The sequence below is a fragment of the Astatotilapia calliptera genome, chromosome 13 (genome assembly GCF_964374335.1).
Source record: "Astatotilapia calliptera chromosome 13, fAstCal68.1, whole genome shotgun sequence".
NCBI lineage: Eukaryota > Metazoa > Chordata > Actinopteri > Cichliformes > Cichlidae > Astatotilapia > Astatotilapia calliptera.
In genome coordinates, this window is record NC_137434.1 from 25,324,445 (window position 1) to 25,337,710 (window position 13,266).

Here is a 13,266-nt window from a genome sequence, read left to right on the forward strand (position 1 = left end):
AAATACCACAGTGATGGTGGGGAACTCCACACCCTACCCAGCTACTGACGTCATGGATGTGGTCCTATGTAAAAGAGTGTGCAACTTGAGTGTGTCTGTGTGCGACTTAGAGCTGAGAGCGAACCTCTTCTCTGGATTTACAGATCACTGTAAACTGATTAGTGGGTACCAAACCAAGAATGGTTTCACATATCTGAGTTACTGGGCCTGTATCCACCCAGCACACACACAAACACTCTTCACATGCAGGTGATAATGAAAAAAAGAACTAGCGTGAAGCACAGGTTCAGTATGAAGCCATCAATCATCGTGACATGCAACAATGAAACCACACACTGAACTGTTTCATAGTTTCCCAACTATGAAATTATATGAGAGTTGGAGGGAGGAGAAAAAAAAAGCAGAAGGTTTAGCCAAAAGAAAAGAACAGATGGTAGATAGTAATAACAGTAATGATGTATAAAGGCTCAAATTAAATATTCAATTAAACTTGATATTTAATGTCATTGACATAAATATTGCATTTTAATACACTGAAAAACACCCACTGATATGTTGTTCAGTGAGAATGAGTTTCTATATATAGGATAAAAAGCTTTAATTGCAACTTATAAACATTTTTGAATTTCCCCTCCAAAAAAATCTAATCTAATGCTAAACTAAAAAAGAAGCTGGAACAGTTTAAGCAGATGATTCTGTGCGTGTTTGCGTGCATGTGTGTGCATTTAGTCCTGCAGCCACGCTGGGGCTCTGAGGCTCGTGATCTCCTTCACTGCTACTGACCGACCTTGAGGGTCTGTAAAGTTCTCACGTTCTCAAGGAAACACACTGACCCGCCCCTTGACTGAAGCCAGATCAACACACGCACACACATAAGCGTGGTTTTGGTCTAGATCTATGGCAGACATTTTAGAAAAGATCAAAGGTGACATGAATTAAAAGTTAACTGCCCTTGAGGGCTTTTAAATAGAGGAGTAAAACGATACAAGAAGCAGTTGGGAGAAAATGGGAGGAAAGGTACACCTAAAGTATTGTCAGAAATGTAAATGGACTTTGACCCAAGGCAGGTCCTAGTTCATATAAGTATTTCCAAAAAAATTCTTCAGCCTGCTTAGAGTATGGGAATAATGTGAATATCCTTAGATGACAATTTTTAAAAAGAAGGATTGTCTAACTGGATTCTTTCCTATATTCCTATATCACTTCTCAGCAAAAGGGTCACGCTTCTGTGATATAAATGCAAACTGTATTTTGATTTGTAACAGGTTTATGACATTATATGTGAGAAAACATGACCCACTCAAATGTAAAGAATGAAAGATATGCTGCCAAGATTGAACCTATGTGGAGATCTGATTTTCTGAACCTTCAAAGAATGCATCCCAGCATAGGATTATTGCTATTAGTGATGGTAAAATTCATGTGGAAATGGATGATATTTTAGTATATATATGTTTCAAGCTGCCAAGATGAACCATGTGTCAGTCTTTTTGATAGATACTGTATCCATCTGTTCATCTGCTCATCCATCCATCAATCATGACACAGATGGCCTTTCAGGAGTCCATGTCAGGACTGATGCCTTTCCTTTGCCCTAGCCATACCACTACCCCCACCTCGCTCCCACACAACACCCTCCCTAGCCTCCCACATAACACACATACTCACACCTCCTGCCCCCCTGCACCTCCACCAGATGGACTGGTCTCGCTATTTCCAGCTCCCAAAACCCACTATCTACTTGGCAAAGATGGGTCATATCATTAGCCTATCACCTTTTAATAAAACAGATAAACAGATAAATAAATAAACATCTAAAATTCTGACGTGTCCTTCCTGAAATGGTCGCAAAGTGTAAGTGTTGTGTGCAACAAATCTATTTGTCTGTAAGGGTCAGTCCACAAAGAGAAGCCCCAAAAGAGAGCTGTCTGCCTTTGGTCCCTGGGGCCTGTCAAGAGGGATAATTGATGATGTTTTCATTACAAGGTGTGGGGTAATGTGGGGGTTGGGGCACAGTATGTGTGTGCATGTGTGTGTGAATGTGTAGTGGGGGTAGGCAGGTTGACTCAGCTGCCTCCCTCTTTGACACCAACCACTCTTGGATTGGTACGGACAAGTCATTGCTTCCAAATGCCCTCGTACAAACACACACCAGCGCAATCACACACCCACATTTACACAAACATAGGTCCTCGCAGACAAATGCACACACAAACACACAGCCCAAAGCCAATTCCATTCCCAGAGATAGAGTATCTGAAACTGAATAAAACCGCTGAGAATAAGCCTAACTTGTTCTCTTGTTTTCCTCTGCTACCCTGTCTCGTCACAGTGTCACGCCAGGCCTTTGGCAGATCTGTCCATCTGTCTGTCGTCTCTTAGGACCTCTTTGAAATCCCAATGCAGTGGCGCCTAAGATTCTGACTGCCGCTAAGATTGAATTAAGACCTAATCGGAGACACCAGGCCACATAGGCCACTATATTACTTTATAGTATCAAGATGGACATCATGCCTTTGTTGTAGTTTATGAATAAATGAATGAAAACACATAAAAAGTCAGCTGATGTCTTCCTTTTTAGCTTGCTTCCTGATGTCTTTTCAAAACCATTAACAAGGCGTCTTGGTGGCTTCAATGGTTAATTGAAATTATTTTTCATGAGAAGCTTAAGTTGTGCAAGATATAACTAAGACAAACAAGTGTAATGATAATCATGAGACCCCCATAACCATAAATATGAAAAAGTCCATGTCAGTGTCGGTTTCCTGAATTTAATTCAAAGGTGTACCTTCGTCATACTGTATTTCTTGCTATTCTGCATTTTCTTATCACTATAACGGTATAAAAAGTATGAAGTATGACTGAACTAGAAGGAAAAAAATACCATCCCAGCAATGGGCTGCTGCGGTGGGTCAGGGCTGCAGCGGGTGACCAGGGTGCTGACATATTCAGGCTCCAGCAATAAACAGACGAAGAATAATGGCATCTGAGGCAAGGGCGAACTCTGACCTCAAACGCTTTTCCCTCCCTTGCCTTCTGTTGTTTAGATGAGGCTTTGAGTATCTGGTTTGTGTTCTCTTAGGTGAGAAGTTCAGGAACTGCAAAGTGTTTAGTTTACAGAGCGCTGTGAATTTAAATATTAATTCTAAATGTTGGTTATGCACAACTCTGCCCTGTTGTTTGGTTCAATCGCAACCCGAACGAGGAGTTGCGATTGAGACGAGGAGGAAATTATCTTGCTTCTAATGAGTAGTGTAGCTAGCCATCCATGTATCCATCCACTCCTCTCACTCGCCTCCCATTCTGCACACCCAGTCTAGATTACTCCACCACCCAGGGCCCACGACAGCAAGGCTCCTGGCCTCCTCTGCCAGCACAGAAATGAATTATATCGCTTTTCACACCTGTTTCTGCTCAAACCCCCACTGCATGCTGCTGTGTTGAGGGTAAAAAAGCATTTCCAAGGAGGTGGGGGGGCAGCACTCCCCAAGCTAAGCTACATCTGCGTACGCAAGTGGTTAAATTGGACTCTAATTGTATTAACGGCGGATTATGCCTTCAAGTTGGATTTTTTTATACGCGCTCTCTCTCTGCATTTTACACATTTTAAGAGGAGAAAGGAGGAGGGGGAGAAAGGCAGCTCATTGAGGGTTTGCGGGTTGGCTTCTTTTATGAGCTGCGATCATGGCTGCCCCTCGTTACACTGCATCTGTGTACAAATAGGAGGGGAGGAGAGCCAGAATGAGAGGGCGTTAGCGATAATGTGTGTGAGAGTGTGTGTCCCACTCTGTGAATATACCAATATGAACACTAAAAATACCAAAACCCTCTGCCCTTTCTTTTTACACACACACACACACACACACACACACACACACACACACACACACACACACACACACACCTACTTCAGTTTAGCACAGCAGCAGTCTAAATGGGAATATGGGTAGTGTGTATAGTGGGGAGGCGGGGGTGAATTCCATCTAATTACTCTATCACATAATTTCACAAATTGCCTTTTCATAAGGGAGTGGAGAGCAGAGCACAGGGCGCGTTGGGGATTTGAGGCTTGAGCTTTCATTTACTACTCATTTCTTGTTAAATTAAACAAGAAAATACCATTTGTGTGGAGGGGAGGGTACGGGCGGGATGTGGGTGTATTCCAACCACACAATGGGAGGGTTGGAAGAAAGAGAGATTGGAGAGAAGCTTTTTCTTTATTTCAAGATTTGTCTCTTACATAAAGCAATCAGGCAGCTCAGCCGGTTATGAGTTTAGAATTGATTCTGCAATTATTTTCTTAAACACAGTTTATAGTTATTTCCAGGGAAAAGTCATTAGCACACTTCAGAGTTATATCTACATCTTTAAACACATCCTTATTGATGTCAAACACATCTAGAAAGAGAGAAAGCAGGTTACGCTTACAAATATCCCGTTTAGTTTAGTCAGTAAAACCAACAGAGAGCTAGTAGCCGCAACATATGTTTAATTAAGGATGTCAAATGCAAACAAACATCAAAATGAGATGAGGACACAAGTGGAAAATCCCTCCCCTCTCCTTTATTTTGGTTCCCTACCAAGTTTACAGCTGCATGTCAAGCTGGCAGCGACTTTGGTCATTGGTGACAGGCGGTAAACGCTAATGTTTTGTAGTCGCTCCAAGTCAGCACAGCCAAATTCTTCCGATGAACTTGTCTCACAAGCATCGTCAACAACATATGAGCTCATTGGGTGTGTTGGAGAGAACTCGGTGAGCTGCAACTGTTGTCATCATCACAAATTCAATGCCCACTCTCTATCCCTTACTCTACACCTCACACTGTACATACCTCTTGTCACCATGCATATACCCAAAAACACTGTGGCTTAGACCCATCTAACAACACCAGCAAACTTGGGAATTAGAAGTTTTCCAAATGTTACCCTTTCCACATGGAACAAGACATAAGAAATTAGCATCCTTGATGGATAAGGAAGCAGACATGCATAAAAGTCTTCAAAAAAACCCTGTAAGAACAGCTGTATCAATGCCACCTACCAGCTACCCTGCTGGTGTACTCACAGCCTCACTGCGCCACCCACCTTCCTTTCCGCTTCAGTACAATGAGAACTCCCAAGGGTCTAAGTGTGAGGGCGAATAACAGAAGGGATTACAGAACACTAAGGTTGGGTGTCTTCTACTATAATTCATTCTTAATTCACCATATTCTGTTTTGTGGTCTGTCTGCACCTGTGTCAAATACTTTTAGATGTATTATTCTTAAGAAAAGCAAGCCCTGATTGGCTTTTTAAAGACTGTGTAGCGCTACAGCAGCCCTTCATATATTGTGTATATGTCTATGTGTTCATCTCTGAGGGGGTCAGGCACATCTTTCATCCTCTTTCTTTGAAACAAAGAGTCAAGCCGTGATGAAATGTGGATCAGCTATCCATGCTTATATTGCTATCAGCAGAGGCAGAGAAGCATACTACCAGTGTGAGAAAAACTGTAAATGTTTTTGCATTATAGGTGCTATGTGTAGCATTCGTAAACATTGACATATGGTGAATAAATTAATGGTGACACTGAAGAGTAAGCAGATGAAACCACAGCAAGCATTTATCTGACACCAGCGGTATTGTTAATGCCAGTGTTTCCCAAAATTAAGACCACATTTCCCATAAACAAAGAAAATGTTGGCTCCTCTCTGCCTGGGTTTCATTTCTGTTTGGCTTCATTGAAGAGAATAAACAAATTGGAAGTGATTTTTCCATCAACCTTTCAGTTTACTTCAGTTTCAGGCTGAACTGAAGGAGCTTCTTTTGTGTAATAAGGTAAAATGGCCACATGTCCAATTGTATGCCTGCATGTTTTTGCTCTTCTTTCCATTTTGTTCTGGAAAAGAAAAAGACTGATGAATCCTCCTTATCCCTGTCTTCACCTCCTCACCTTCTTCTCCTTTCCTTTGCTCCCATGGCACTCACTTATATCCTTCTCACTGTTTGAGATCTAACAGAGTAGGAGCTTCCCATAAGTCGTGCTCACAGTGTAATATGACACAGGAGGTGTGTTGCCGGGTGTGTGTTTTCACTAGGCATTTGTGTGTTGAACTGTATTTCCACAGACAGGATGTGTGTATGTTTCAAACACCTTTCCTCTGTGGCCCCGAAGGTTTTGGGAGTGTATGGGTTGAGGTCAGGGAGTTGGAGTATGTGTGTATGATGTGTGTTTGCAGGGTGATGGAGAACTGGTGGTATATGAAAGATGGTGATAGTCAGATGGGAAGCAGGGAGTACAAAGGAAAAAAGTCTTGAGAGTATATAGAGTCTGTGTACGCACACACAATGTTGCCTACATACCTGCAGACAATTGGACACGGTAAAAAAGTTCCTCTGATTTTCCGGTAACTGTTGAAAACCAACAAATGCACTGAGCGATGAATACCATCGACATCAAAGACAAGCTACAAATAAATAAAAAGTTGAGCCCATGCAATAGCCATCATCCAACAACCAAATTGCTTTCGTTAACATCATCACTGTTGTGCAATTCAAACCAACACCCACAAAGCCAGAGCGTATCAAGTTCTCCACAAACTCCTGACATAGGCAGAATGTGTGTGACGCAAGGTTTTCCCCTAGCGTAGCTGTGTATGCTGAAATGAAAAATGTAACGAAAGACTTCATCTGTCACACAAAAAAGCAGTTTCACTTACTGTATTTTTTATATTTTTAAAAGGTTAGCGGTACAGTGTAGGACTATCTTAATATTAATTCCGGGTGGCCATATTGTGCCCTGTTCATACTTTATCTGAATCAATACAAAAACAGATGTGAGAGGTGAGGTCTCAAACCAACGTTAAGGAAAATGTATTAACTATTTGTTGACTGAAAACATATCAGATCTTTTTAAAAAAAATACCATTTAAAACTATAATAAAAACAGCAAAGCTTCTCATTCTTGGCAATGATTATTGCAGATACTAGCTGTGTAATATGCACTCATAGGGACTAAGGAGACTATAATCACTCTGAGTTAGTAAGCTGTACCAACACTGAAGCTCAAGCAGGGCATAAGTGACTCTTTATGGGGTAAAAAAAATAAATAAATAAATAAAACACTGAAGAATTTCATTTCATGACAGACCATGTAAACTATCGTACACTGTTCTTTAACTAGACATCTTTAATAAGTCGAATGATTCGGCTTGAACGGAATCAAAATTGTGTTGGTCAAGGGAGCATTCAGCTCACTGTTGGTTCCATCCCAGCAGTCACATTGGCACCCTCCATTGCCTAAATACATTTTTCCCCACAAAGTATCTGTGATGCAGTCAGATGGTGTTAACGGCATTTGTATTCTCTGCCATAATTGAGGAAAAATGGAGCCAAACCACAGGCCTTTGCAGCATCCCCGGCATCTGTTAAATAATGACAGATTTGTTTTTAATAAGGTTCATCTATGTATCTGCAGTTATGGCCAGGGGCATCTCTCCTTGGCTTCAACCTTATTCAGTTTCAGCAGATGAGAAGTGAGAACGCAGGCTGCAGAGATCGCCAGCAGATTACACAGGCCTCCGTCTTTGAAGTGTGCACCGTACGAACAAGGATACACTATGAAGAAGAGGGGCTGTGGTGTGTGTGTGTGTGTGTGTGAGAGAGTGTGTGAGAGAGAGAGAGAAAGAGTGGCTCAGTGTGTTCTTTTTAGTAGTGCAGAAAGACAGAGCGTATCTGTGTGTCTATGTGCAAGTATAACAGTACAGACAGCCCGTGGCTGTAAAATGAAGTTGAGTGTGCACTCGTGATATGAAACTGAGAGTGAACGAATAGTGTTTGGCTCAACTCACCGTTAGGTGCTGGAAGAGCCATGCTCTCATGATGTTGGTGGCCACCTTAGGGAAAATCCCTCTCTTCTTGTTGTGTTTCTTTTCTTTATCCGGGTCATCGTCATCCCCTGTGCTCGGCGAAGCCACACTGTTGTCCAGACCATCACCTGTCACATGACAAGAAACAGGAAGAGACAGTGGAGATCAGACACACAGTTTGTTTACTTCCTGCATTTGCTGCGCCTCTGTGTTCAAAGGGAATAAATACGATTTCGAGGGAATTCTGGAGGGCTTTGTATGCACAGAAGGATGGATATAGAGACACAACAATGGCAAGAAGAGAATGGCTGGAAAACAGCACCTCATAAATGCATTCATTTTTAATACATTTATAAATAACCCTCCCTTTCATTTTGCTCCCCCCGTCACTTGAAAACAGAGCAAGCGCTTGCATCTTCCTGGGAGAAAGACAGGGAGAAGGGGAGCACAAAGGACTTGTAAGGTCGCATTTCCCCACTCTCCCATCCAAGCCCACGCAGAATTGAAAATGACAGAGAGATTTAGTCTTTATTATCCTGAGGGGAAAATAGTTATTGAAGCGTTGCCCCAGCGCATTCTGCCATTTTACCTGAGGTGGAAAGAGTAACACGGCACTACAAAAGGCAAGGTTGCAAGGAGGGGGAAGGCAGAAAATAAAAGGAAAATAGGTAGAAAAAAGGAAGTCAGAGGCACATACAGAGCTAACAAAGCTAACTGCTTTTCATAACAATGGCGTCATGGCTGCTTACAGCAACCTGTAGGGCTTCGATAAGACTCTATTAAGGCCAGTTAACCTCACCTAAGGGGAACACTGAGAAAGCTCAGCGTATTTGAGCACTGAGAGAAAGAGAGAAAGGAAGGCGCTCCACGGGCCTTTTCTCTGCATTCAGACTCAACAACATGAACCCATACTCACACTCACACACACGCAGCACATATTCAAAACCATCCAATTATGGTACGTTTTCTATACAGCTCCAGTGGAGAGAAAGGGCCTCTTCCCATCCGTGGCTGTGAAAAGCCTAATTGTTATTATCATTATTCAAAAATGTGAGCCACCCTCAATGAAGATGATAATCATAAAAGAAACATGAGGCGAGGTAAACAAGTGGCACCTTCACTGCTAAACATTTCAGAGGCAAATAACTGACTTTTGTCCTGTATTGCCTCTCTCGACTGGAAGTGAGGGGAAATAAAAATGTGAGAAAAAAGCAAAACAAAAAACAAAAAAACCCCACTAAAGCAGTGCACACAATTGGATCCAGTTATTTATTGATTACACACAAAGCACTTCTAAAGCTTCTAGGTCTATTCACTGTGGCAGGGATAGATAACTGCAATGAAATGGGCCTGCGTTCCACTAACTTGCAGAGGGCGACACCCAGCACCTAGCTAAACCCTAAGCCCCGATTCATCGATAATTAATAGGCATGTTGGCGCTAATCCGGTTGGAGATGACTTTTTTCCAGCCTGCCACATCAATGGAATAATCAAGGGCCTAAAACCCAGGCCTTTGCTCCCCATTACCTCAGGCAAAAGAATTCCTGAAAGCATGCCTGGAGGGCACCTGAATTATATACACCATTAGGAGAGAGAGAGCCTCAACGATCCATACGAAACAACGCTCTCAGCTAGCTCTCACTCTCTCGCTCTGTTCTAGCAGAAGGAGATACATATGCACACATATTGAAGGGTTTTTAATGAACCTCATGTGAAAGTGGAGGGGATGCTATCGAGGGTGAAGAAGGGATAAAACAAGAGACAGCTTATTATAGATGGCCTGACAGTGATGCAAACACCTGCCATTGTGAGGCAGGTAAACCAGCTGGTTGAACTGTACTGTCACATCACCAAAATGTAATGGTTGAGCTACTAGTCACTGGATGATGTTATGGACTGGATAAAAGGATGAAAATCTGCTATAAAGAAAGAATTAGTAAAAATGCTCACAAATGTTCCAGAGCTTAAATAATATTACATTTGTGTGTTTCCACAGCACAAAATCCATATATATTTAATTTACAATGATGTAAAACAAACACACATCAAACCAGAACTAAATAATCTTTACCCAATTAATCACTTATGGCCAATCCATTAATTGATTAACAGACTAACCACGCAAGCGCCATTAAACGTAGCTTCTCTTCCTCTCTGTCCTTAAAAAATGCTTTGTTTTGGGTTTTTTTAAATGTGGGCTTTGGTTACATCATTAGTCTGGGACAAATGCAGCCGGAGCTTAACAAGTGAGTTTTTTTCTTCCTACTGTTTCAGGACTAAAATACACCCACCCTTCTGTCTACATCTCTCTGCCTGGTGGAAAAGAGGGGTGAGCCGAGCCGTGGCCCTGTAATCTAAGACCAGATTTTCATTGGAAGCAAATGCTTTCAATCCGTTGTAAAGACCGGCTCATGTTCAGCAAAGCCTACAATAACAAACCCAGGGGCTTGTCCCATGCGAGTTGGGAAAACAGAAGCAAACGGCCAGAGTACCAGCTCAGTGTGGGTGAGCGAGTGAGTATTCATGCAGGTGAGCAAGTGGGAAAGAGTTGGTGTGCATGGAATCTCAGGGAAGAGGTGAGAATCATGAGAAGCATAGAGAACAGGGAAAACAAGGGAGGATACAAAAAGGGGAGCAAATGAAGTACAAAAGTACTAAAAGAGTGTATGCTCAGAAAAACTGCATGATTCTCTGTGTGTTCTTGCTGCAATTTTTTTGTCACCCATCACCCTAAGCCAGGGAAACCTTAACACTTACCAATATTAATCCTCCCCCCCTTATCTCTCGTTGCTTATACCTCTGAGTCTGACCTATACACGCTTATTTTTACCTAGAAGGGGGAAAGGAAAGAGAGCTGGAGAAGGGCTGTCAATTTTATTGGCATTTCCATTTTCAGTGCAATTTGATACCAATCACCTCTACATGGTCTGGGGCTAATTTCTGCTTTTCTTTAACCCCAGCAAGTGAGGAAAGAGTGGGAGGTGGGAAGAGAGAAAAAGGGAGAAAGGAAGGGTGAAACTGGAAAGGTGCTGAAGCTGTGTCTGGCAGCCATGTTGGGGAAATGTCAACTGTGTTACCAGAGCCCGTCGGAGAAAGAGAGGCAAAAACAGGGAGAGACAGTGAGGGAGAGATAGTGAAGGACCATAAGAAAATAGAAGGAGACAGTGTTAGGGGAAATGAAGTGAGAGAGAAAGAGAGAATGAAAAAGTGGAAGACCAAACTCAAGCCACTGACTGGAGCAGTACAGAGCGAGAAAATAATTGGTAAGAAAGGGAAAAGATGCAGTGGTGCACTGGAGTTAATCAGCTGGAAAATAATAATAATGATAATAATACACAGACAGAATTGTCAGCTTTCATAATGCAGATCTATATTTTTCATTTATTGGGTCTTTGAGGTGAAATTTTCAGAAAAAGGTCCTCCAGAGACATTCTGTACCATCCATTTCACTATAAAGAGAGGTGTGATTTAAAATAGATAAAAATTTGGCTTACAGTGAAACAAACATCAGCAGAGTACAGTGTATCATTTGATGCTCGTCAACTGATGTTTGTAGCCCAAGCTGAACATACCACACAGATGCGAGAAGTGAATACTATAAAACTGCCATTTTTCTTGCTGGGAAATATGGTATTGCATTGCCATATCCCGATACATGTCGAGATGTGGCTGGTGTGGAGGCTAACAAAAACACGGGTCTGTTTGTTATGACATGTGGTTACACACTGGTGCATGTCGCCCTCAAAGCAGATGACTCAAGCATCTTGGGCATACTCAATAGACCAAATGCAAACATTTCTGTAGTCTTTTGTGGTGTCAGTATGGATCACTGGTATGCTTGAATGGGCAGAAAACATGGGCTATGCAAGCACTGATTTCAAATTCATCTTCATTAGTATAGAAGTGGCCACAGTGACATCATAATCCGTCCACCACTTAGCCAATAGCCCTTTTGGTGGTCAGTCAGATGGTTGTTCACACCGCTTTTCAGTCACCCACTAAACTATCCAGTCAACTAGTCAGCCTATAAAGCCAGTGAGCAAGTATAACAGTCAGTCATAAAGCAGCCCTGCTTGTCGTGTGCTTTGTCAGTCTGTCAATCAGTTATTTAGAATTCTAGCCATGCAACTAGCTAACCACTCAACCAATGAACAAGCCAGTCATTCTACATACATGGCCTGTGAGCCTTATTAAGAGCATCAGCAGGCTCTAACCCTGCGCTGCATGCATACAGCATGTGGATGCTAGGCTAGCAAGCTCCAGTCTCCCCACAGGCACAACTCAGGGCCTACTGATCGGCCATGACAACATCTTTGTAACTATTGGTGAGGTGGGGGTGCTGGGAAGATGGAGAAGGGTGAATCAATGCAGGACAGTGGGGGTGCATGTTTGTGTGTTAAGAATGTTTGCATGCATGGATGTGCATTTGTCTGTATGTGTGTGTCTATCTTTGCCTTTCTTTATTCATGTGCGTTTCCTGGTGTGTGTGTGTGTGTGTGTGTGTGTGTGTGTGTGTGTGTGTGTGTGTGTGTGTGTGTGTGTGTGTGTGTGGCAATTAGGAGCAGGCCACTGACTGGAAGGAGCCAGGGGCAGTTGAAATGCCCCGGGGCCAACCAAGGGAAGGAATATTTTATCAGTCCCCTCACACGCTGTATACACAAATACACACTTGCACACGAGCATGCACAGACTCACACACACACTGCAAGCAAACAGATAATGACGTAAAAATTAGGTTAGCTTTCTTTGTGCATTTTCACTAGCTTTGTCAGCGCTAGCTAAACTGACTTAAAGTCTGTTTTATTCAGCTTCGATGGTTTTTATTTAAGTCTTTCTGCCACTCTGTGTTTCATTATTGCATTCCCTCCCCTCCTACTTCATTACCCTTCTTCTTCTTTCTCTCTGTCTGCTGGACTGTGGAGTTTGGATGGGGGATATCTGCACAGTATTTGCTCGATGCAAGACTGAGGCGTTGTTATTTTTCCTTCATTTTTTGCTTTTTTTGTCTTCCTATGCAAATCAAAAGTGTACCGCTTCAAATTCTGGGTAGAAATTAAGCTTCCACTTCTCAGTTTCTTTACTTCCCTCTTTTGTGTCTTTATCGCTCCTCTACATCTGTCTCAAGGCATACCGTGACATTATCAAACAGTATCTAGGCTAATCTGTTATGATCTGATTATAAACCATCTCTCAGCATAGGACAGACACTGGTACTAGCTGCCCCCTGTGCACGGGCACACGTGCCATTCAGAGGTGTCAGCCACTTTTCTGCTGCCTGGCAAATTAACAGCCACAGACTCACCAGTCATTCATCTGCGAATAGCAGTACTGTCAGACGTGTCGCTTCTAGCGCATTGCAAGATAATTATGACATTTAGCTTTCTAATAATTTATTTTTTCTTCGTAGAAGCACCGTTGA

At 42.4% G+C, this 13,266-nt stretch overlaps 1 protein-coding gene across 1 annotated transcript in view; it reads right to left on the bottom strand.

The window, feature by feature from the left end:
* The window catches only part of meis1b (Meis homeobox 1 b), a 76,320-nt gene that overhangs the window by 32,765 nt on the left and 30,289 nt on the right, over nucleotides 1-13,266 (bottom strand). Inside the window, exon 8 of the mRNA XM_026189899.2 lies at nucleotides 7,830-7,975. Within this exon, the coding sequence (XP_026045684.1) occupies nucleotides 7,830-7,975 (146 nt within the window). The remainder of the gene's footprint in view (nucleotides 1-7,829; nucleotides 7,976-13,266) is intronic.